The sequence below is a fragment of the Tachypleus tridentatus genome, chromosome 5 (assembly GCF_004210375.1).
Source record: "Tachypleus tridentatus isolate NWPU-2018 chromosome 5, ASM421037v1, whole genome shotgun sequence".
Taxonomy (NCBI): domain Eukaryota; kingdom Metazoa; phylum Arthropoda; class Merostomata; order Xiphosura; family Limulidae; genus Tachypleus; species Tachypleus tridentatus.
Window position 1 is genome coordinate 20,054,118 of NC_134829.1, and position 26,493 is coordinate 20,080,610.

The 26,493-nt window shown below is 30.0% G+C and overlaps 1 protein-coding gene across 3 annotated transcripts; it reads right to left on the bottom strand.

Moving 5' to 3' along the window:
- Positions 1 to 3,269: 3,269 nt before the first annotated feature.
- Positions 3,270 to 25,865, bottom strand: LOC143250657 (uncharacterized). 3 transcript variants are annotated; one of them, XM_076501520.1, is made up of 4 exons: positions 25,774 to 25,865; positions 20,003 to 20,957; positions 11,460 to 11,650; positions 3,270 to 7,428 (listed from the first exon to the last, which is right to left on the bottom strand). In XM_076501520.1, exons 2-4 carry the CDS (start codon positions 20,939 to 20,941, stop codon positions 7,164 to 7,166), a joined length of 1,395 nt encoding a protein of 464 aa, XP_076357635.1. In that variant the 5' UTR covers positions 20,942 to 20,957; positions 25,774 to 25,865; the 3' UTR covers positions 3,270 to 7,163. The 3 variants fall into 3 exon arrangements, with proteins under 3 accessions (XP_076357635.1, XP_076357636.1, XP_076357638.1); XM_076501521.1 differs by having other exon boundaries at positions 25,642 to 25,780; XM_076501523.1 differs by lacking the exon at positions 25,774 to 25,865 and adding an exon at positions 25,599 to 25,741.
- Positions 25,866 to 26,493: the final 628 nt, after the last annotated feature.

Genomic DNA, 26,493 nt, shown 5'->3' on the forward strand with positions numbered 1-26,493 from the left:
CCCTTCTTCCTTCTGTTTTGGAAGTTTGCTGTGGATACTTCTTTTCTAATCTGTCACTTCAAACCTGTTGGGTAAGGTAACTACTAATGATTGATAGTTGTTATGGTTCGAAGCTGGAAGGTTATGTAATGTAGTCAAAACTGTCCTATCAAATTGTCAGCATGATAGATGGTTTGTTAATTATTTGATCATTTTACTCTGAAAATGATTTCAAACTGAACCTCTTTTGTACCTTCCCAAAATGTACTCTCCCTTACAACAACTTGCACAGTATGAAGTACACGGAAGTTCCCCACAGTAAGGGTAATTTACAAATTCTCTTTTACTGAAACTTTTATGTTCACTTGCTGTTTACATCAATCCCTCTTCTTTCTTCATCTCTAGAGGTAATTTCCTGTCTTTAATTAACAACCTGGGATTTTGTAACGTAACAGTCCAGGAAAGTCTTCAGCAACAAGTTGCATAGCAATAGTGGTAACAGCTAAACGAATCTTCGTATTCCATATTTTGAATGAGGTAGTGATTTAGATTTGACTTCCTGAACCAATGCACAAATAGGTGAAGCTGGTTTAATCTGTGGATTTAATAATTCATGTTTTTTGTACTTTGTCAACAACATTCTTTTCTATCTTTTTAATGTCTTTTTTCACTTCACTTGACTTTTTTAACACTTCTGCACTTCTTGACCAAAACCTAAAAAATTGTAATTACCTTTTGACCTCCCCTACAATGACCAAAAATAGCATGTCCCACATTTATGTAGTAAATGTATGAGACCTGTAATATAAAAAAAAAAGTATCTTTGTATCAAATCCCATGTAAATTGGGCAAAACATGGAGGACTAATTGTGAAATAACCCTGCAATTATGTTTTTGTCATTTTATTTCCCCTATAATTAAAATGACTAAGTCCACCAATTATGTACCAAATCCCAAGTAAATTATTCAAAATATAGTGAAGTAATAAATTAAAATCCATAAAATTAAGCCTTTTGGAGGGTTCTGAACCTATTAAAGATTCAAAATAGACAAATCCAATTCTGTCTGTTAATCCCTTAGCATTGAAAACTACAGTACAGTAATCAATTAGGTGCACTCCACAGGCTGTTGCTTAAAAGAAATTAAGGCATACCATGTAGTGTGTTGTCAGTTTACAATCACACCATATGGCATGTTTTGCAGTTAAGGGGTTAATGTATCAAGTGCATGAAAATTTATAGTTGTGCCAATTTTCATCTTGATTACTTTAAATATGACTGCACAGGAGACTAAAATATATATATTGAGGTTGTTGTACCTTTTATCCTGTAAAATCCTTAAAAAAGGTTTAACTTAAAAATATGTCTACCCACAATGGACCAAGGTATAAAATTGCCAAGTTACAAGAAAAAAAAGAAATGGTAGTCAACTGTAAAGTGTCTGGAAGAAGAAAATATAAAAACAGTATCTCTCTGAAGAGACATAATATCAGCTTGATCTGGAACATATGTATTGCATATTTGCAATGAAACCAGTACAATAACAAATATTAAAAAATTACATCATTTGTAATCCAGTACAACATTAAGGACAAGAGACTAAACATTTGCATATATATTATTTGCAAATTTTGATGTTGTATTAATCATCTAAATTTAGGTGGGTCATGAGCAACATCTGTACCCAATATTATTCTTAATATTAAGGGAATTTTTTTGAGCCAAATTCTTTCAATTCCTTAACCCTTCAACAGTGGCCATCGTCAAGTGATACTTCTATCTACAACATTTTCAGCGAATACACCATTCATTTAACCAAAACACATACACACACAGAGACATAAACAATATTTACTGTACAGTGATTTTAAATAAGAAAACATGAATATTGGAAGATTTGTGTTACTTTTATTGGAAAAGGTGTAGCATTCATATGTATCATGAGAGTACATGTAACATTTCAACCACTTCCAACTTCAACAGAGGCAAACTCAAGTTAAAAACTGAAAGTCTATTGGATATCTGCTTCTTGTACAACCTGGTTTCAAAATTCAATTTTAAGTTCAAAATTAAACAAAAAGAACACTTCACAACTCAGGAGACTATAGAACATTTCCCATGTTAAAAATAGCCATTATTAATACTATTCACACATTAAACAACTGAATAACATTTGAAATGGCTAAGCCAAGCTGTAGTTTTCACATACTTGTTTACATAGTATTTAATCCTTAAAACTGATCACAGGGCTTTGAATTCACTATTTTTGATATTATCTTAAAAGGAAAATATATCTGCTTTCCTCTGTTTACAGTAGATAATATGGGATAAAACTGGCATTGAAACAATACTTTTCCCACATACAATACTTTATTATTGTACTAATTAAGGTAATAAATAAAAAGAATCGACTTCATATCATCCTACTAAAAGTTAAGGTCACAGTGAAATGAATGTTCAAGCTCATTTTAATGTACTGATTCTACTTAACTAGTATTAAAAGTTAACTGTTTGACTTAACCTGAAAACTTTAAGAAATCATATAACACAATGTAAAAGTTTTCCTGTATCATCTAGACTTTGATTTATTATATAATCATGCAATTACATCAGAAACTCTAAACAACTTTCAGTTAACAGCTATCATGTTCATGCTAGAAGCTAAACTTATCCCATTTTCAAAACATACATTTGAAATAGATCTCACTTATTACCATATATTACTAACGTGAAGCATACTCCAAATTTTATATTACACAAGAATTTTCTAATAATATTGAGTTCAAGACAGATAATAATCATACAAATACCAAAAAATATTTTTGGTTGGATATGTGTGACCTGAAGCATGATTTCTACAGCAATAAAATACCTTAATAAAATAGTCTTTTTACATTCCTGAATATGTATTAGCTCTTCCATTCACACACATTGCACTTAAATTTAAGTGTAAAAGAAATTTTTACATCTTTATTTTTAATAGATTTTTCTCTTAAATAATTGTTCACTACAATTTTAAGAGCAGTTCAATAAAATAATGAGAAAACAATGATTATGGACAACAGTATTTAACCGAAATTGTTTATATTACTGTACATCATTCAATAGCAAACAATCAAATTTCTGTCATATGATAGAAAATCAAGTTGAATAACTTAATTTTAATCACTGTTGTAAAAACTTAACTGAAGCATTAAAAATCTTATCAAGTTTTTATTTTCTGCAATTGTGGATTTTTTTTACTTTTTTTTTTCTGTTTTAAATACCCATGAAGTCAAAATCACCTCCTCAATCCAGAACATTTATTCAAAGCATTCCTTTTTATTTGGTACAAAACTGTCCAGTGAGTTGTTAGCACTTTACACCATGTAAATCCAAAAATCTGAATTCTAAGCTATAAAGTTAAGGATAGGACTTAACTGATACATTATTAAGATTCCTAGTGGCTCAGTTGTAACTTTATAGACTTACAATGCTAAAATATGTGGTTTAATTCCCTGCATTGGAGAAGGTGCATATTGTTCATTGTGTAGAACTGCACTAACACAACACTTTTAGTTTTACATGAAAGATGCAAGATAAATGATCTTTGAAACAACTGGATATGTAAGAGTTTATTTCCCTGTGCATATTTTCACATCACAAGAAATATCAGGTTAAATCACTTAAAATAAAAGTCTAAACTGAATGCATAAAAAAAACTTTAAATATTCAATACATTATCTGAACTAAAACAATTTAGTTTAAAAAGCATATATACACTTTAGTATGTCTTCCTCCATAATGAACACATTTTCTTCCAAGTTTTAGAACTGGTGATAGTTGTTTTTTTATTATAAGTAGAGACTACAATAAACTTTAAAACACCACTTGAATACCAGTGTTACAGATTTCTTCAATAAAAATATATTTTATATGATTTCTAAATCTTGAAGGAATTTTTCTCTGTTTACCCATTATCCTGCATTTATTTGTTTTTAATTATATATTTGAAATTAATTTTATCATTGAATGACTAGTTTAAAGAAAAATTCTCAAAATGATTTTAAAAAAACTTACAGCAATTTACATCCAAGTTTCTGTTGTTGACAACTTGAAAAGATCATGCAAGATAATCATATTAATGTACACACTACGTTTGTTGTGAAACTGGGACAGAAATTATTTATTGAGGAAGATGTACAACAAATATGGTCTAATGAGATGGTCTACAAAATTAAATGTACTAACTGCCCAACTACCTACATTTGTGTATCACCAAAACCATTAGATATTAAGCTAAGAAAACATCTGAAACTTTTCTCTTGTTCACAAACATAGAACAAGTATTTAATTACCAGATATTAATGAAAGAAAAATTAAAGAAGCTTTTATGATTAAAATGAATAATTCTCAAATTACAAAAAACTCTAACATGTTTTTATATTTATTTTTATAAAGGGGAAATACTGTAATTCTCATCTCCTGATTATTCACTATGTGGATTTACAAACTTATGTTTACAAATTCTCATCTGTTACTGTATACTAGATACCGATTCATTCTTAAATTGAAACATTTGAGTAGTACAGACTACATAATAAATATTTTCAACTAAGCTCATGTTGAAGTATCCCTTATTCTGAAGTCTATAAATTGAGATCTTTCCATAAATACATACACATAACAGCAAAAATTGAAGGAAGTCAATTTTCTAAGTGCCTTCTCTCTATTGTGTAACCTTTATAGATTTATCAATATAATATCACTCAACAATTTTCTCCATATGAAATAATGATGCTACTATTATTTCGAAAAGCTCAAAGTTTCCAATAAAATAATCCTAACTTTGACATGTTTCAAAATATGTGAATGTGAGCAAATTAACCCTTAAACTCAACAAATATCAGTGAACAACTTAAGTTTTATAAATAACAACACCCAAAATAAGTGATTTACTTTCAGTATAAATATCTGATCAACCTTCAAAAAATTAAAATGTAATTAAATAATAACGAAACCACTGATGTAATCCAGATAAACTACAAATTGTAATGTTTTGACTATCTTATATGACAACATCCACAATAAAAGTTTCTTTCTTGTTTAAAGAAACAAGTTTTTTTCTACTAAAATAAAATATATCAAAAGTTCAAGAAACACTCATTAACCATCAATAGTCTTTTAATCTTTCTAGTTGTAAATTGTCATTCTAACCCAAAATCTAGAAAAAATGGTTAAAAGCATCCTCTTCTAAAAACATGCCTATTCTTGATTACCTGTCAAAGCTAATATGAAAGGGTATTACTCTTTAAAAAGAATGAACAGGTCATTATCAAATGAAATAGGAAACAGTACTTTAAAACAAACCTAATTACAAAATGAATTACCATCAAGCAACCTTATTCTCTGACATGAGATACCCAACTAATTCTTCTAAAATATCCACAGAAAGAAAGTGACCCCTGTAAAGTTTTCTTCTATCATGAGTTACCATAAAATCCTACGAAAACCAAGTGTATTAAAAATAATGAAGTTATATCTGTAAAAAATGGCTGGTATGGGTAGAGAAAGCGCTACGTAGAGGAGCGAACAACTCTTCGACCTTCTTCAGTCATTGTTTGCTCCTCTACATAATGCTTTCTCTACCCATACCAGCTGTTTTCTACATATATAATTCTCTCTACAAGTGGGTTTTCTTGTCATCACAGAAAAGTAATGAAGATAAAATTATTCTAAAAGTTGAAAAAGGCAACCCTATCACTATTACAACCATATCTTAATAACAGTATTCATAATCTAATAGTTGCTTATCGTTTCCTTGAACAGCTGAACTTTTCAACTGTTGTATGGTATGAGGTAGTATCTGTGTTAATCTAGGTTGCAATAACTAAACGTAGCTAAAGAAAATAATAGTCAAGACCCTAACTATATCATTTCTAGTCCTGCTGTAAAGATGTTGCTTGAATTAATTTTTATAGTTGTTTCATAATTGATGAAAAGTAGCATTAACAAAATGAAGATCTCATTGTCAAAAGTCTTAATTTCTCTGGCCTGTTCTAATATGTTCTAAAACTCTAAAAATATAATAAACCACAACATTTCTTATCTTATATCAGCAATATTCACCTTACAGGTTAGCTGACCACAGAATCTGATGTTAAATTCACTAAGTCAAAATAGGGGTTTATCATCAATGTTCATATAAAATCAATAATCTTGAAATTAAACACTAACCTGGCATCTCATTATATCTTTTTTTGAGAAAAGAAAAAAAAAGAATATTTTTACTTAAGTTTTCTTCTTCACTAGGGTTTTACAATCAATGTTTTAACATTTTGTCTTAACCACTAATTTATGTTTCATAATGTTTCACCACAGAACCAAAACTGCAATATAGTGTATGCAACAGTTTCATTTTTCCCACCAAAATCAAGATATTCATTATTTTCAAATATTATTTTTACTTTTTTCTATACACAACCTTATGTACATCTGATTTATTTGAATTTTTTTTCATATTTTTTACTTTCATTACTTGAATGAGATGTATCAGTTGCTTTTCTTTTACGCTGTGTTGATCTGGTCAAGGATGACCGAGAAGATACATATGCATCTCTGCCTGATTTATATTTAGAAGGTGAGGTTTGAGATATTGTCCTGTGGTCTTTTCTATGCAAGTATCTTTGAAGAATTTTGTCACTATAATGTCTACTTGAGTTGTTTTTTTGTTCACTATGGATTTCATTTTTGCATTCAACATCCACTGTGGACTTCACGATATTTTCATTCCTGCTCCATGAATATGACCTTGTTCCATTATACAGTCTCACTCTTTCTTTTTTATTGTCTTTGTAGACACTGTGTTTTGTAGCAGAACAAGCGTCTTCTATAGTTTTACTGATATTTTTTCTTTCACTATTGTTTCCAAGCTCCTCTTCCTGGATTCTTGTCACATGTGCCAGCTTTCGGTCCGTCTTACTTCTTTTAATTAATTCACAGTTACTTTCACATCTGTTATATTTTGGTAAAGTGTCCGATTTTAAGAGCTTTCCCTCACATGCATCTTTCATAGAAGCTTTATTATCACTGAGATTCTCTTCCCTACCCGTACTTGAAAGCCTGGATTCATCATTCCTTTCTTTAAAGTAATTATGGAAAGAAAGGGAAGTCTTAGATTTCTTTTCATAGTGTAGGTTTTTAAACTCAACTATATCTTGATTTCCCCTTCTTGGGGTCATGTCTGGGTTTTTCAACATGATTAACAGTAATTCTATCACTTTTTATATCACAATTTCTTGAATCTTTTATTTCCATATGCACCTGTCCATTACAATTAAGTCCAATCAACAAATCAGATTTGCCTTGGTCTTGAAGAGGAGATCCTTTGTTCTTGACTTCTGGCACTAGTCTAACAGTTCCTTGATGATTTGGATTATTTCTAAATCTTCTGAATATCAGGAAATCTAATCTGCAATATAATTCAAAAAGTATTTTGTTACAAGTTAATCATGGACAAACAGAAACGATGCAAATAAGAAAGTTCCATTAGATTTTGTGATTTGAATAAAAAGATGGAATCCTTAACAGCCACTAGAGGGCTACAATATGGCAAATACAACATAATTGATGTTAAATGTTCTTTATGTTTTTCAATTAATTTTCACTCTAAAACAACAGCATGAACAATGTTTAATGTTTTGCTACATTTTCCCAACTTATTTCAGTATATTTAAACAAGGTGAAAAAATCACCGACAAGTTATCTAGAAACAATGTTGAAAGACAACCAATGAAATACCTTTTTGTCAGATGCATAATCAAAAAAGGTACAATAGCACGTCAGACTTATAGGTTGATATAACACTAAACTGCCACACTATTACGTATTGCATGAGGTAGTGTCATACTACCTGCACTTGAAAACTACAATAATCACTTTGTGTATTTATAAAGCTTATCACACCATGATTTTCAAAAATGAAAAAGAGCAACTAAATATATCATAAATTATTCAAATCTCTGTGGTTCATTTCACTGGATGCTTCATTTTCTGTTGAAGCTACTTTAAGTCACTTTGCTACAGGTATTTTAGTGACATTATATTTTTTAAAGATATACATAAATATGCATACAAGAATTCCAAGTTTTCTTGTCAACCTTCAAAATAATATAATACTGGTGATTCTAATCAGAGATCAGTGATTACATTTATTACCTATGAGCCTGAATTAATGTCACATAATAAATGAACTAATTGGTAGTAGTGTTTCTACCCACTACTTCATTCATATATGATTTGTAGCAGACATTTTACAATTTATAGATATGTTTAAAAAAATAACATTAATGAAGCAAAAAACATTCACTAATACACATACCAGCTGGTTCTGCTGTACCTCTTAATTTAACCCTTTAACAATGGGCTTGGTACAAGTTCATATTCACATTTGCATACTTTTTAGTCATTTTTACCAAATTACAACTTTTTTGTAAATAAAAAATTCAAATTTTTTACAAAAGATTTGTTCAGGAAAATATCAAGTCTGTTTCATTACTAGACCAAGTGCAAAGGAATTTCATATTATGATCAAAACACTATTTTTGGTCCCAAAAATCTCAAATATATTTTTGGAGAAATCTCTGAAACCTCCAAAAATACATTTCAAATGTTATTTGCAGGAAGACTTTATACTTTGTTATTTTCTATACCCTAACTATGACTTATCTCATAACCATCATAAAAATACTAAAAAATAAATATAGATTATGCTTTTTTTTGGTGCCAGAATGGCTACATATTATAATACCAAAATGTTTAATATATGAAGCTTGAGTACCATTATGTTATATATTTATTATTATTTAACGTACTGACCTTCCAATCGTGCCTAGCTAACATTACACAAGTTGCATTAACACAGTGCACGTGCACTCTTGTTAATGTATCCATTGGTGTAAACCTGACCTTTAGTCTTTACAAAGTGACTCTGTCCTGGCTGTGTTACAATGGACTAGTATTTTGTAATTACAGTCACATTTCAATTACTTTACATGTATATAGATTACTACATTGAAATAAGTTACAAAACGTATTTTTATTGAAACATAGAACAATAAGTAAAGAAGTAAAACAAACAATTATCTCTTCTAGCTACAACTTTTGAGCTTGGTTGCTGCCTGACAGATTGCTAGTCTTTTAACATTTCGCACATGGAGGATATCAAACAAAATTTTTCATCTTAGGTTTTATATATACAGTTGAATAACCAGAAAATAACTATATTGATAATACAGAATTCTACTATAATTTATTAAGCTTAGTAACCTAGATGTATTTAGGTCTAAAAAACCATATAAAACTTCAAGTAGACTAAACATACAATCTCCCTCTTGAAATTTTTGTTTGAAAGAATTATAAAGCCTTTTCACAGATTAAAATGGATGAAAAAACCACTAGGGGGACACTCTAAGCTGTCAATTGGTTATTCACACATCACACATTGAAGAAAGAGGTGAACAGCACCATTGTGTTTTGATTCAATACGTAAGCCATATCTCATCAAAATAAAAAGATACAAGGTTCTCATTTTAAGCTTGTCAGTATTGGTGATTTTAGTTCCTAATCTGTATGAAACCTAGTATTTTGATATAACAAATATCTAATTTTATCCAGTGTTGCATTAAACACACCATATGACTTACTACACACTTTCTTTAGGTGTGCTCTTTTAATATTTACTTTTAAATTAAGAAAATATCTCATATATAATATTAAAGTTTGAATTATATTCTACAATTTGAATGCAAGTCAACAAATGTAATGACATGGTCATGAAAGGGTCATGTTTTTTTCTTCCTCACAGTGGAAATACCCAACTACATTGTATGAACTTTTAAACAAACACAGTAAACGCACCTATTTTTAACTTTACAAAATCAAATAGTTCGATTTAGATTTTCTATAATTTTTAGGATTTAAATTTCCAAAATGTTGTTTTAAAGTCACCGTTACCTCAGTCAGGCTAGATAATATTTTTGTTTGAATTATTTTATTGACATAATGTTTGAATATAATAAACTTAACAATAATATTTAATAATCAAGAATTTTAGCCATTGGAATATTTTACCATTACCTAAAAATATTCACTACACCTTTCTAAGCTTACTTTATATCTTCTCATAGAAAAATATTTATAGATAAAACAACACACAAACATTAAAAATAAAAACAGCATTTAAATAAGTTATAAATTCTTCAGAGCTCTCTGGTTCATTTCTACATTTTTTAAACTGTTCATTACATGCTACTTCAAGTCACTTTCCTATTATAAACCATAATTATTTCTCACACCACTTTATTTAATGTGATTTATCAAATAGTATTTAAACTTTGCTATAGCTATTAGATGTCATCATTTTCATAAGTGAGCTTCATAAGTAATTGTTCTGATCATAAGCTGCAAATTCACAAAGGGTATAAATGAAAGGTTTTACTAATAAAACCACTGAAAGGGAAAGAAAAGTTATATTCTTAAGGGATGATTATTTCTACATGCAAATATAAAGCTCTGTGTGACAAACAGACAAATTCTATAAAATCAGTGTTGGTTATAGACAAAATTCTTCATAGCTGTTAAAAAAACGAGAATTTGAATGATTTTAAATTTTTCTTTGTGAATTAATTAAACTAAATAAATATCAAGAAATGACAAATATTACTTCTAAACTATCTTTGAGATCAAAATTGTTGAAACACAGAGAGAATTATTATTTTTACTTGTTTTGGAAAGACTTGATATTAATGAAGTACCAGAAAATGAAGTTCTTTTTCTTCTAATTCATACTTTTTAACCTTAAAGTTAAAATTTTTATAGGACTAGACCATTTAGCACCTTTCTAATTTTGGGACCATGGCAGAAGTTAGCATACACCAGATAGACAGACATATGCCACAACTTTGATCTGCTTAAAGGAAATCCAAGTTCAATATATAGTATGATAGCTGTTTCTGGTTAGATTTCAATGTAAAAATCATCAGTCTGTACCAAGAAATACGAACTCAAAAGTTATAGTTACAGTTTTTTTGGGGCAATATTGTATTTTACGATAGATCTACACAAGTATAAGAATTTCAGCTATTCTTGTCAACCTTTTAAAATATTTTGTGGAACAAACATGTACAAATGAATTCAATTTGCATGATAAACTGTAAACAACAAAATATGATTCACTTTAATAAGTTAAACTTATTTACCCTGAACATTAATGCAACACTTTACAAAATAACAGTTTATAAACTGTGGACTTCATAGCACACAATTATTAGATATTTAATTAATGCATCGTCTTGCACAGTCTGTATTTCTTTTAAATTCAGATTATACAGTTTTTAAGATGCTATTTAAGGATAAACCTAACAGTATTGCTTAACAATTATTCTACCTTTTTTTTTTTTAATAAATAAATAGTTCCTCTTTCTTTTGTCCAGGAGTACTTACTTTTCTCTCAGATCATGAATTTCACTGTTCTTTCGAGCTATTTCTTCTTTAGCTGTTTTGAAAAGAGAGGAAATGTTTTTCTTAAGGATCAGGTTCTGCCTTTGCAAATTCTGCTTGTCTGTTTTCAAAAGATCAATTTCATCTGATATCTTCTTGTTTTCTTGAAGGAGTTGATCATATTGTTCAGATAACTAGAAAGAGCAAGCATGTGAAAAAACACAACAGTAGTACAGACACATCTTATACAGATAGATGTTCTTATAACTCTAAAATATAGAGCTGTTCATTAAGATTTTAGGCTTAAAAGTTTTATGCATTCTTCTTTTATTTATTGAATTATAACTTGGTAATTCTAATCAAATGTCAATGCTTGGTTACTTATAAGCATCAATTAAAGTCATAAAAGAAATTTTTACAACTATCCAAGTCTAACACAATTAAATTATTTGAATCAAATGAATGAAGGAGGCTGAAGATTCATCAGTTATCAAATTCTACTCTAATTCTACTATTGCCTGTTTTTATGATCACATCAACTAAAATTTGTTCAGTTAATGAGAAACAAGATAATGAAATAAAAGAACATCAGAAACATAATGTGACAAAAGGCTACTTAACAGGGTCATACCTCACTTACTAATACTCATCACATAAATCAATCTAATAAACTTTAATTCAAACTAACTAAACACACAACATTACTGGATAAACCATTCTACAAGTTTGAAATTCCAACAGAATACACTTCTCAAAGAACAAGTCTGAATTTGGACTTCCAAGGCTTAAGCTTATTATATTTACATAATGGCCTGGCATGGCCAAGCCCGTTAAGGCGTGCGCTTCGTAATCTGAGGGTCGCATGTTCGCGCCCGAGTCACGCTAAACATGCTCGCCCTCCCAGCCGTGGGGGCGTTATAATGTGACGGTCAATCCCACTATTCTTTGGTAAAAGAGTAGTCCAAGAGTTGGCGGTGGGTGGTGATGACTAGCACAGATAGCCCTCGAGTAGCTTTGTGCAAAATTCAAAAACAATATTTACATAATAATATGATGAAATACACACAAGCATCTGAGATATTTTACACTATATTTAAATGCTTCAAGAAAACAAATTATAATTTCATGAAATTTCATGTATAATATATGAAGATACAATATGGAGAAAAACTGAGCACAGCTTATGAATGCATATAAGAAGTTAAACATTAATGATTGACTACGAAAGGAAGGATATGTGTCAAGTATATACCAAGATGTCGTCCAGATGATAACAGTGAGGAAGCTGAGATAAAATTTTACATTAACTTGAACACAACTTCCAAAATAAGAGTTAGTTGGAACTTTGATGCAAGATCAATGTTAAAAAGATGAGGAAGGATATGTGTCAAGTACAGGGTGTTCGGAAAGTCACTGTGCAGTTTTGAAAGCAGCGATAACAGCATTTACTCAGTCTATTTCAAGCCAGCAACTGACAGTGATGCTTAGAAACAAAATAAGAAGGATCCAAGCCTGTATTGATGCCAACGGGGATCACTTTCAACATTGTTTATAATTGTGATTCATATTTACCTTCTGTATTCTATATTGAAACATGTCTGTTAATAAATATATAAGTGCACAGTGACTTTCTGAACACCCTGTATAAACTAAGATGTAGTCCAGATAATAATAGTGAGGAAGCTGAGATAAAATTTTACATTCACTTGGACACAACTTCCAAAAAATGTTTCTTGGAACTTTGATGCAAGATCAATGTTAAGAAGATGAGGAAGGATATGTGCAAACAGGCTGCCAATTTACTATATTTAAAACTGACCAATTATTGAAGTAATTCTATTTTATGATTTTGAGAATACAATGAGTCTGCAATATTCAAAAATCATCCAATTAAATGTTAGATCTACTTGAACTTGCAAATTAAATGTATATACTATTTGGCAAGTCATAAAAACATAAAAGAAATCTGTTTAAAAACTGGCATTTTTAGGCTAAAAGTTAGCCTTATGGCCAAAGTATAGCAGACTACCCTGTTGTAGTTGAAAATGTCAGCTAACCATGCGTGAAATAATGATGAGAGTTGCCAATGCTCCTTGCTCTGGCTCTATGTAAGTAGCTATTACAATATTTCTCTTACAATTGAATAACAGTTAAAACTTGAATATATGATGAATTAATAAAGATTTGTCTTAGCAGATTTCATTTAATATTTATATTGATAATTTATTGGTAGTGTTAAGTAGTTGACTGGATGTTGTAGAAAGTTTAATCAAAGAACAATTACCAGTACAATTTGAAACATTTAATAGTTTTAATAATAACATATTCCAAGATACTTTCAGTAATTTTGGCATAGCTGAGTATCTTAAAATACTGCATTAAAGTGCTGTTGTACTTTGAATCTGTCTCCAAGTCAATTCTTTATTCTAACTGTAAACTTTACTTTGCTAGTCACTTGTGTACTATACTCACCACTGTATACCTGGATTTAATACAAATCTATTGTAAATGAATTTCAAGTCCAATTCCAATGACTATCCAATACTGCCACATGTTACGTACATGTACTTTTACTTTTTTCATAAACGTTTTAAGAAATATATTTTGTATGTCAATTATATGTCTGCTAACAGAAACTGTAACTTATACAAATTCCTATATTCAAAAAAAAAAGTTTTACATATAGTTTGGACTGTTGGAAGAACCATCAAATACAGCATATATAGACTCCATCAACTACATTTCCATGTTTTACATTAGATCTTGGCAAAAAAAATGTTCTTTAATATCATTCTGCATCCTTCAAACAACATGGCCTTTATGCATACAGTTCTTGGAAAATTTATAAATATACTGATGTAGCTTGCACAAAGAAAACGGAGATGTTTTTAGCTTAATCTGCAGATACATAGAGAACATACAAGTCGAATATATTACACAATACCAAACATGGCTAAAAAAATAAAAAGATAACTTACATTCAGATAATCTTACGAGTAAATGGTAAAAGGAATCTAAATGTATACAGAAAGAACTATCTATGCTGGGATAAGCCAAAAAAGAGTGGGCAAACATGAATTGTACTATCAAACAAAAATTTGTAAAAATATATTAATACACACACAATATGTTTAGTCATAAGTCTAGTTGATCAACAGAAATCAAAAGAATAAAAAAACTTCAAAGTTGGAATTTACTAAATAAAAAAAGCTTTATTTCATTTCACAAAAATTATTTTAATTACTAATTCTGGTTTTTGGTTTACTTCAGAATTGTTTAAGCAAAATCTTAAGTGTTTTGAAGTTTTCTAGGAGTTGTCATAGTAGTTTTGAACCAAATAGCACTAATTTGATGTTGTAACCTACATAAAAATTTAGTTTTATTGGAATTTTCACTAATCACTGTTTTTAAACCTCAACTGGTGAATTATCATCTTTCTCTAACAATCCTAGCACCTTCCTAGTTCTGGCAGTAACTATAATTTTTGTAAAATTTCGCTAACTGTTATTATTCTATGCAAAATTTTTTAAATTTTAGAACATATTGAATAACCTAGTAACCCCTCATAAGCTATCTTATACAGAAGTAAACAAACAAGTATTGGGATAAAAAATTATCACTAAATAAAGAAGTTTGTAGGGCTGGTTACTGAACTTAAAAAAGGATTCCAACAAGACAGAGGTGGAAATGGACATACCACTTGATGTAGCTAATGATCACATAAGCAGACAAAGCCATCCTGACTTTCCATAGAGAACAATATTCCTACATGACCAGCTTCTTCACTGGTAAAACAAAGAGAAACAGTTTCCAACTGTAAAATGTTACTCTACTGTAAAAGTCATAATAGTAGTACTCTAAAGTTAAATAAAGGAAAAGTACAGTGATAAAAACCGAGATTCTACTGTAGGGTTTTTTTTCTTCATGTGAAAATGAGACAGCTTAGTCTTTTATGTTATCATCAACCAGATCAAGTTATACATCCATTTATATCTCTATCTTCATTAGTTTCCTTTTTTCAAGTTCAGTAACTAGCCCCACATAGCATTTTGTTTAGCAATAAATTTTTTTTTTATATAGCTTCCACTTCAATGGAAGTTCATGTATAGATTATAATAAATGAAAAAAGCTTTAACTGGTATCATATTGTTATAACAAGACAAGTCAGAAAGCAAATTCCACTATGCTTGATCATCCTGATTTTATCCAAGTCTTGCAAAAAACATGCTTTATCATATTATGCTCACTAAAAGCAGAGGGAATAAAACTGAAGAAAAGCATTACATATTTAAGAAGTTTAAATTAACTGCAATGACAGTTTACCTGTAGGAATATAGAAGACTGAGAGTAACAAAGAACATTAGGCAACTGGAAAAAAGGAATAGTTGGCTAAAAATATAAACATTAATAATAAAAATTTATTTTAAATACAATGAAGGTAAGCAAGATGTTGGTATAGATGCATGATCTATGTTCTGATGACTATGAGATAGCTAGATTACTGAATTATTATTACTCAGCTTTCTATAAAACAGATTTAAGTGGTATTTCTCATTTTGAACAGTTTCTAAAGAGAACCATGACTGATGAACAAGATAATCACTTTACTTCTAAGGTTTTCCAAAAACATTAAAAAGTTCAGAAAATGAAAAGGCTTCTAGAACACACTTCAAAGGAATTTTGAAGGAGGTTAAGGACAAAAATATACAAGTTACTTGCTACTATTTGTTGCAACTTTTTTATTAGTGTGCAGGTGCCAGAGAGCTGGAAGGTAGCTAATATTATTCCTATTTTTAAAGGAGGTGATAAAAATTATAAATATAATTATAGGTTCATTAGACTTGCATCAGTTGTGGGAAATACTTTTTCAAAGTCTAAGAAAACATGCTTTGCAGTCATTCACTGAGGTTTTAAACTTTTTTAGATAGTCAAATAATATCACAATGGAAAATTCTGATTTTACTAACCATTTGATGTTCTCTGACAAGATTAGGTTGCTGCATGAAGGTAGAGATGTTGATTTAGTATATATGAATTTTCAGAAAGCATTTGATAAGGTGCCATATTAAAGGCTTGTCAAAAATATGACCTCTACAAGTGTGATACATAGGTATGCTCACTAGATGGAAAAATGCCTGAAGAGAAAAAAATAGAAGGTTTCTGTAAATGATATTCAGTAGACTAGATTAATTTATCACAAGTTGAATACCTCAGAGATCAGTGGTCTAAAATTTGCTATTTTTCCTTGAAATTAATGTTTAATAATAAAAAAAAAACTGTCAGACAATTAACTAAATTTGCTGATATTAACTTTATGTATATGGTTTCAGTCAATTTTAACAATCTTGTAACCATGATATTATACATAACTCTGAATGTAGTAAATGAATCTTTATGAAATTTATCAGACTTGTAATAAACATTGCAAGTCTGTTGTATACATAAGATCAATTTTTAGATATAGTATTTTATTTATATTCTGTCTTTCAACTTATGAAACCTTAGCATAATGTAAAGAAGATTTTCATGCTAAGAATAAAAATTCTTCTTTTTGTCTTTCAGGTTTCCTATTCATTTGTATAGCTCTTATAATCTCCTCAATGAATGTATATAGATTTTTGATAAAACTTCATATTTTGCCATTTATTTTCTCTATCCAGGCAACAGTGAAATTTCTTTTCTATCCTTACACTAGCTATAGTGATAACCAATTATGCATGAAAAGCAATAAATCATCATGGGAAGCCCATTTGGATGTTTCTGGTAGAGCTCAGAGTAAACAAACACACAGCTGTAAACTTATCTTCTTCATCTACTAATCTTGTAAAGCTTTTAATTTTATTTAAGTTACCTAAGAAGTTTTTAATTTTTTTACAAAAAAAGTAGACTGCTGAAAAGATTAATGTAGCTTTAAAATACATATTTTAGAAGAAGGAAAACTATTAAAGATGGGCATGGCACCCATCAGGGTTTGCCAAAATTTATTAGCTGTTTCTACTCCATTCAACTAGAGGATTTAGAAGTTTAAATGTCAATAGGTAGGTTAACACACTTAACTGTCTAACATACAACTACAAGACTGGCATTATATGAGTCAAGATATGTGAAAGTTGAGATTTATCATAGCTCTTTGGTCATGTAACAATACAAAACTTTAAATCATAATATACATTATCATGTTATATTCATCCACACATATTGACAGTACAGTTGTTTAATTAAAGTTTTAAATGTAACTCAGTAACTTCTCCAGAAATGTATTTAAAGGGATACTATCACAAAAGGATTAACAGGGGAATGATTTTTCTTTCCGTTAATAAAGGAAACAGTATCCCCCCTCCTCATGATGACAAGAAGCCCACTTAAAGTAAAAATGTATCTTAGGGTATTAACTCTTTTACCACAATAGAGCAGAGAACAAAGTTCTGACTTTCTTAGGTCATCTTCAGGTTAACACAGTTTAAGGCTTGTAAAAAAATTATCTCTACAGTTGTGGAGGATTAGTCAGCAAATTGGAAGAAATCAGAATGTTGTTGTAAATGGAATTCAGTCAAACTGGATTAATATAACAAGTTGGAAAACTCATAACTAAGTTTTACAATTTTTGCTCTTTTGGATTTACATCAATGACATAAATGAAGTAACAGTCAATAAATTACATAACTATGAAGATATTAAGGTCTTGGATGTTGCTAACTGTGAAGAAGATGCTGCTGATTTACAAAAGGATTTAGATTATTTACTAAATTGGGCAAATAAATGGTGATGAGTTTTAATTGTAATAAATGCATGTGGATTATCATAATTTGAATTGTAAGTATAATGTGGATGGGAATAACCTTAATAGTGTTATGAAAGAAAGGGATTTTGGTACAATAGGTGATCAGTCTCTAAAGCCATCCAAGCAGTGTGCAGTTGCTAGAGGTAGGGCAAATAGGATTTTAGGTTTCTTCTACAGAAATACTGAATACAAGTCTAAAGATGTTATAATTTCATTGTACAGGTCAGTGGTTAGGTCACATTTGAAATATTATGTTCAGCCTTGAGCTCCTTACCTAAGAGAAGACATTGGATCACTGGAAAGGGTTCAGAGAAAGCTTACTAGAAAGATGCTTCAGGTGAAAGGGTTGTCATATGAGAGAAACTAAAATCTCTTAAATTGCTTTCTCTTGAAAAAAAAAAAAAAAGATTAGGGAGAATCTGACTGAGGTGTTTAAGATTGTAAAGGGAATTGATAGTGTTGATACATTATATTTTTTCATATTTAACAGAGAGAATAGTAGAACTAGGAGACAAAATTTTTGGCAGGGTAGGAGTGATCTGCAGTTAAGAAAGTTTCATGTTTCTAACATGATGGCCTTTGGATGTTGAAGAAGCAGTAAATTTAAGATAATGCTTGATAAGTACATGAATGATAAAGGCTGGCTTTAAACTTTATTTTTTATAAATATTTGTTTAGTTTACTTAAGAGGATAGAGCAGCTGAGATGGATCAACAGGTCCCATATTATCCCAAAACATCATGCTAAGGGACAGTTTGGTCCTTCAAGGTTTTCTTCTGCACCTATTCTTGAATAAAAGTAAAAATTAAAATCCCCCTTTTATTTTCTCACCAACTCTAAATCACCTTTAAATTCTTGTAAAATGCTGATAATCAATACTATCAATGGTAGTTCATTCCATCAGCAAACCATCAGGTTAGAAAAATTGTCTTTACTGAAGTCTAATATGCTTTTCCAAACTATAAAATTGTATCTTCTTGTCCAATTACTTACAGAATATAAAACAAAGACCTATTAATATCCCAAATAATATTGCAAACTTTAAAATCTGAAAACAAAAACAACAACAGGGTAAATTCAATTAAGACTATTTTATTTTCCTAATAAGGTTATTAACATATGGAATGAGTTGCAACAGTAAAAAGTTACACTTTAAAAAACTTTCATGAAACAAATGAATAGCTTCTTAAAAAATAAAGGGTAGATTAAAATTTTATTTTTAGAAAAGAAGAGCATGTAATTACAATCTTAAGGGACCAAACGGTTCCTTGTTCTGTTGTACGGAAAAGTAATTAGCTCTTTTCAATTGCAATCAATGTCTGTAAATACATTATTAGTTCTAATGGTAACAGATCACTGCCTTAATGGATTAGTGACTTTATCCACAGCTAAGCCAAGAGCCTTTTCACCATCCACATAACCAGTATCCTTGAAAAAGTTAATATGTTATGGCAAGACTTTTCGTTGATACTAGTACAAGATTAAGGTCTAATTTTAAAAAAAATTGTTGATCCATATACTGTAAGAAGTATATTCACATTCTGAAGATGTCCAAAAAAAGAATTATTATAATGAAAACTAATTTAATTAAAGAACATAAGCTAAAATGTTAAGATTTAATTTTTCCTCTAAATATTAGAATAGTTAAAGAAAACTATTCAATTAAATAGAGTTCAAAATCTACAGATGATTTGAAGTCTTTTCTAAAATGGTTTACCAATTATTTTATTACAGCAAAAACATGACAATAAAAGTCTTTACTGACCTTTCTTTCTGCTATTTGTTTTTCTACCAATTCTCCAGCAAAAAGATCACAGTAAAGGTCCAAGCCACCTGTTAAACTTTCTTCACTGTCACCTAAATTCTCATTCTTCTTTCTTTCAAGCCTTTCATAATCAACTTCAGTGATTCCTGGCTTCAAAGCTATGGTAGCTCTTCCATTTTCAGATGTGAGGAAAGTTTCAGATTTAAGAACTGGATTAAACAAGTTCTCTGAAAAGTTTTCATTATGATGGGCTTTCTGTAAATCTAAATTTTCTTCCTTGCTGATATTAGATTGTGATGCACTTTCATGTACAATGGTACTTAAAACTTTATTACTAATGCCTTCATCCAAACTTTCCTGAGAATTACACTCATTATGAGTAGGCTCAGTTTCTTTTTCATTTAAAGATATTATAGGAGTTTCAATACTACATGAGTTATTAGTATCCTCGAAATCTGGTTTCAAGTTAGAAATTGTATTAATAAACCCTGCATGGTTTGAGATGTTTGTCCTTTCCTCCCCATTCTCTTTTAACTCAAAAGAATTATCTGATACCAAATCCTCATAAATATCAATGCTGCAATCTTCATCACAACAGCTTCTCTCTGCATCCAAATGTAAACTTTCATTTCTAACATCATTTGTGGAAAATACAGCTGACTCATCCATATCAACAATCGGTACAGAAGCTTGGGATCTGCATAAAATTAAAGGTTCTTGGTTATAAGTGCTATTGTCCTGAGCTTTAAAGGCACTAGTGTGATTTTCTGAAGATCCTTGTTGATGCAAACTACTTGAAACTTTTTCACATGTAACAGGTTTAAAAGGTTCATCAGACTGATTAAGTTTTGTCATTTCACAGATTGTTTCTTTATGGCTAGAATCACCAAGGTCATCTATTGTTTTCTCATAGAAAACATCAAAGTGCTCTTCCCACATAATGACATTAGGTTATCTATAGTAAAAGAAAGAAAAGTTAACAACAACAACCATAAATGTGAATTCTAAAAGTCACAAGGAGGGAAGATTTCTGTATTAAACTAAAAATAAAGACATCATTTTAAAATAAACTTATCACTTAATGATGATCACAAGAAACTTTTAATTGTAATTCCATGGTGTTAGTATAAAGGAAGCTGTTAACACTGTTTTAAAGAAAAACTACCACCATACATTTTAAAGGGTCTGATTAGTTCTGTAAAGTAAACAGGATCATGATCCTAAAGCTAATTTTGTTACTGTCAAGTGTCACTTTATTTTCTGTGGTTTGTTGGTACATATTTACAAAAAAATTGTCTAATCAAACACACCTTATGCATAAAAAAGGTGTAGCTAAAAAAGGATTCAGGATGTAGCTTATCCCTTTCACAATGGATCACAAGCAAAAGGCCATGTGATCATGTTTACTGACTTGCATTTAAAACTGTATTGAACTACTACTTCATGAATTTATGGCAATAATTTGGGAATCAAATTGTAGATTATAATTCAAACTTTAATCTCACATATGAGTTAATGTAAAAGTGAATATTAAAAGAAAACACCTAAACACGGATTTTAGTGAGCCCCGTAACATGTTGAATGCAGCACTGTTTAAAATTAGATGTCTCTGATGTCAAAACACTAGGTCTATAATTTCATACAAATTAGGAACTCCAGTTATTAATGCTGATGAGCTAGAATAGAAAATAAGAACTTCATATTTTATTTTGTTGAGATATGGTTTATGTACAGTTTCAAAACAGTGGCCCTGTTCACCTCTCTCCATTTTTTGAAAATGGTCCCTCACATACACTTTGTTCTATATACGACATGTGAATAACCAACAGATTAGAATGTCCCCCTAGTGGTTTTCATTTTAATCTGTGAAAAGACTACCTAATTCTTTCAAAGTTTTCATGGAGGTAGGTTGTGTCTTTAGTCTGCTCTAAGTTTATTATTTTTTAAAATCTAAACATATCTTAGCTACTAAGCTAAATAAATTATAGTGGAATTCTATGGTATCAATGTAGTTATTTATGAATTTTTGGTTATTCAACTGCATAAATAAAACCAAAAAAATTTTATTTAATATCCTTCACATGTGAAATTTTAAAAAGCTTAGCAACCTACATCCAGCAACAAATAAGGTTTATTTATTGACTTAGTATACTTTTCTTTAAGAAAAATAAATTTAGTAACTTATTTCTAAATAGTAATAATCTACACACACACATACATATATATATTGTGTAATAATAGAAATGTGACTGTATATTGCAAAATACTAGTCCACTAAAACAAAGACAAAAAAGGGAAAATTTTATATTACTGGATACATAACATGAGTGCACATGCACTACATTGAACAAGTTATGTAAAGTTAGCTAGGCATGAATGGAAAGTCAATATAATAAAAAATAATAATATATATATATAGCACTATGAGACTTAACCCACTTAGACTAAATATTTGTACTTTTGTGTTATATGTAGTCATTCTAGCATGAAAAATGCATAATTTATATTTCCTAATTGTTTAATGATGGTTATGGGGTTGATTGGCAGAATCCACATAGTTAGAGTATAGAAAATAAAAAATATAAGTTCCTACCAAAAACAAACATCTGAAATGTATTTAGGTTTTCAAGATTACCCAAATAATATCCAAGATTTTTGGGATGACAAATAGTTTTATATTCATAACATAAAATCACATTGCACACAGACTAGTAATAAAACAGACTATTTTCACAAACAAATCTTTAGTAAAAATGTTTCATTAAAAAATCTTATTTTTTGATACAAAATACTTGTAATCTTTATGAAAATCTACCAAAGATGCTATATCAAAAGTTACAGTGCAAATACTCAACATGGGCAAATATGTAGACAAACTTGTGTATATTATACTTGCCCCATTGCAAAAGGAAGGTTTAATGGAATGAAATTAAAACTGATGACCAAACTGGTGGCTACACTTATAGCACTGATAAAAACTTTACAGTAAATACAAATATTTGTTGAAATTCTTATCAATGTTATAAGTGTAGCCATCAATTTTGATTTTATTCCTTTAAATTGTACACTAAATCCTTTTTTTTTGACCACTCATTTTTTTCACACCCAAGGTATTTTTAATTAAAGTATTTCTAACATGAGCATTTTTCCAGGTCAAACTGCATGTTTCAATAATCCTTAATAACAGTGAAGTACTATATCCCAACTAAAGCCTCAAATTAATTAATTTCTTAGTTATATTTATAACATTAGAATTATAGCACAAAGTTAAACAATCTGTTGCATGAGTTTTTAAACATATTCTGATTGTACTATAATGTCTGTACTACATCCTGATTCATGATTCCTTTAAGCATTCCTTCTAGCTTGATTTCTTTACTAAATAATTTCTTCTTTCACATACTTTTGAATAAACATTTATCTCCTTACTAGCCTCTTTATATAAATAATAAAATGTTACATATTTTTGCACTGACTGATTTCAGTTATTGCTCCTACCCTCTGTTTTCTTTACCTAATATGAAATCAATACGTCTATACTGGGTAATTAATTATCAAACATTCAGCTCTGAAAATGTACTTTAACATTAGCATCAATAGCAAGAAAAAAAATCAAGGAAAACTAACTATAAGGTTTGTAAATATTTAAGTGTATACAATAAAATACACATTTCATTAATTATATTTGACTTCAACTACAAAAAATCAATTATCTTTCCATTTTTAATAGTACTAGTATGTAAGTGCATGTTTATAATAAAGCCACATCATACTATCTGCTGTGTTCATCAAGGGTATTAAACCCCTGAATGTAATGATGCAAATCTGTAGACTTACTGATGTCCCACCAGTGATTTGGTTTGTTCTGAATTTCGAGCAAAGCTACACATCCCTAATTTAGCAGTGTAAGCCTAGAGGGAAGACAGATAGTCATCACCACCCACCACCAACTCTTGGGCTACTCTTTTACCAATAAACAGTGAGATTGACTGTCACATTATAATGCTCCCATGGCTGAAAGGGCAAGCATGTTTGATGTGAGGGGGATTCGAACCCACAATCCTCGGATTACAAGTTGAGTGCCTTAACCACCTAGCTATGCTGGGCCTCCACCAGGGTCCAATAGTAATAAAGTAATATTGACATAACATTTAGGGACAATAAGCAGCTAATTGTCCAAATCATTTAAGAAAACAACTCAAATACAGACCTGTTCACTCATGTATTGATTCATAGTGCTTTCCCTTATTCCTTTAAATTTACTACATCTACCACCTTTGAAAATCCTTTCCAAAGGCAAACTCCATGTTAGAAAGGTAAAACTCCTTAAGTTGAACATATTTCCTGTCTAGCTCTGCAAAAACTTGTATTTGTGTCCCTTTGTTCTACCATTCTTAATATTAAATATGCAAAAAAATGATGCATCAATACTATTAATTTTCAACATTTTAGTCAGGTCCCATCTACCTCTTCTTTCTTTAAAGAGAGAACAAGTTTAAAAATCATAACCTGTCCTTCCCATTTCTATGCCAGGTATCATCCTAACAGCCCTCCTTTGAACACATTCCAACAACTTTCAATGTCCTTCTCAATGTTATGGTAAAGAATCCAAGACTAAACATAATGCTCCAAATTAGGCCAAATCAGTGACCTACCTTCAATATTTTTGTAAATGCAACCAAAAGTACTCCTTCCACATTGCTTTTAAGGCTTAAATGACTAATCAACCAAAACACACCAATATCTTTTACTTTCATAACACTGTTATTGAGGGTACTATAAATGGACTTACCTTATAATCGTTATGATGACCCATATGCATTTCCTTACATTTATTGCAAACAAAAATTTAAAACCATATGCCAGCTATTCACCCACCTTAACATTCTCAAATCTGTGAACATGTGACCTAATACATACAGTAATATCATACAAAAATCTAAGCAATATATTGATATTTATCTGTCATTTCAACAGATAAAAAAGGACAAAGGTCCTAACATTGAGTTGGAGATATCCCACGTATGACATCAATCCAGCTTCACTAAGCTCCATTTACAACCCTCCATTACTTTCCCTCTTGTCATCTTGTGATCCAATAAACCGAATTACCTTCAAATTACATGCCCATTGAACTAATATTTTTAAGCCTTTTATCCAACATATTATTATATGCTTTCAGAAAATCAAGAAAATCCAAATCTATACCATCAACATAAGTCAAAGACTGTTATAAGATTAGTAAAGTACAATTTTACTCGAGTGAAACTACGTTGAATATCCAATTTTTCTAAACTTTATTCAAAAATGCTGTTAATGTGATAATTTTGTTCATCAAGTGTTTCACTCTAAGTCTAACAGTTATTCGTGGTAAGAAATATCGATTGAAGTTTGAATATTCATCAATAAAAACTGACGAAAAAGTAAAACTTAATAACATAGTCAGCTTAAAATAGTAAGTAATACAAGTTTCGTTAACGTCACCATACGTCAAAGCACAAAGGCCCTATTGTGTATTCACATCCTAACTTACTACTAGTACTTTACAAGTGCTGATTATTAGTAGTGGTAATGCTACTAGCGGCATTTTGCTTACCCTTATTAAATTATATATATATATATTTAAAGAAAAACTTAACTCTTAATGTTTACATATTCAGCCAGTGAAACATGTTGAAAAAATGCTTCACTAAAAGCTACAAACTTATTCCTTAAATTTCATAAAATAAAGCTCCTTAGTTTAGTTTGAACAAGTTACAAATTACTCTCACCCTCAATAACTTTCTTCTCTTCAACCTCTCACAATATTAAGTTTTTGCGCGAGAAAACTGTCAGGCGCCATCTTAGTCTTATGTGTGTAAAAAAAAAAAAAAAAAAATCATGTTATTTATTCAACTACTGCTAAAATATACAATTAAAAAACCGTTGAGCCATAATCTTGTAGTGTTACTTTAAATTAAGCAACGAAAATTAATGTCCTTTAGTTTAAAATTTATTTCTGACTTACCAGCGCAATAAGTTATTTGTGCTGTGGATTTCATTCAAACATATACTTTTGTGCTCTTTCACACAAATGAGGTTTGTTTAGAAGACAATATAAGTTTGTAATTTTTTGTGTGCTGTGGGTACTTAAATTACTCTTGTTTCTAATTGTCATGCACAGTCATTTAATTACTGTGGCATTTTCAGGTGGTATTGCTTTCCAAGTGGTACAGCGGTATATCCGTGGAATTGCAATGCTAGAAACCGGGTTTTGATACCGTGGTACGCAAAGCACAGAAAGACTATTGTGCAGCTTTATGCTTAACTACAAACAAATGAGCATGTGGGTACCCCGCTGGTACAGCGATAAGTCTACGAATTTACAACGCTAAAATCAGGGGTTCGATTCCCCTCGGTGGACTGAGCAGATAACCCAATGTGGCTTTGCTATAAAAAAACACAACGCCAGCAGGTGGCAATGATTTTCCTCATTACAACAAGATAAGTCT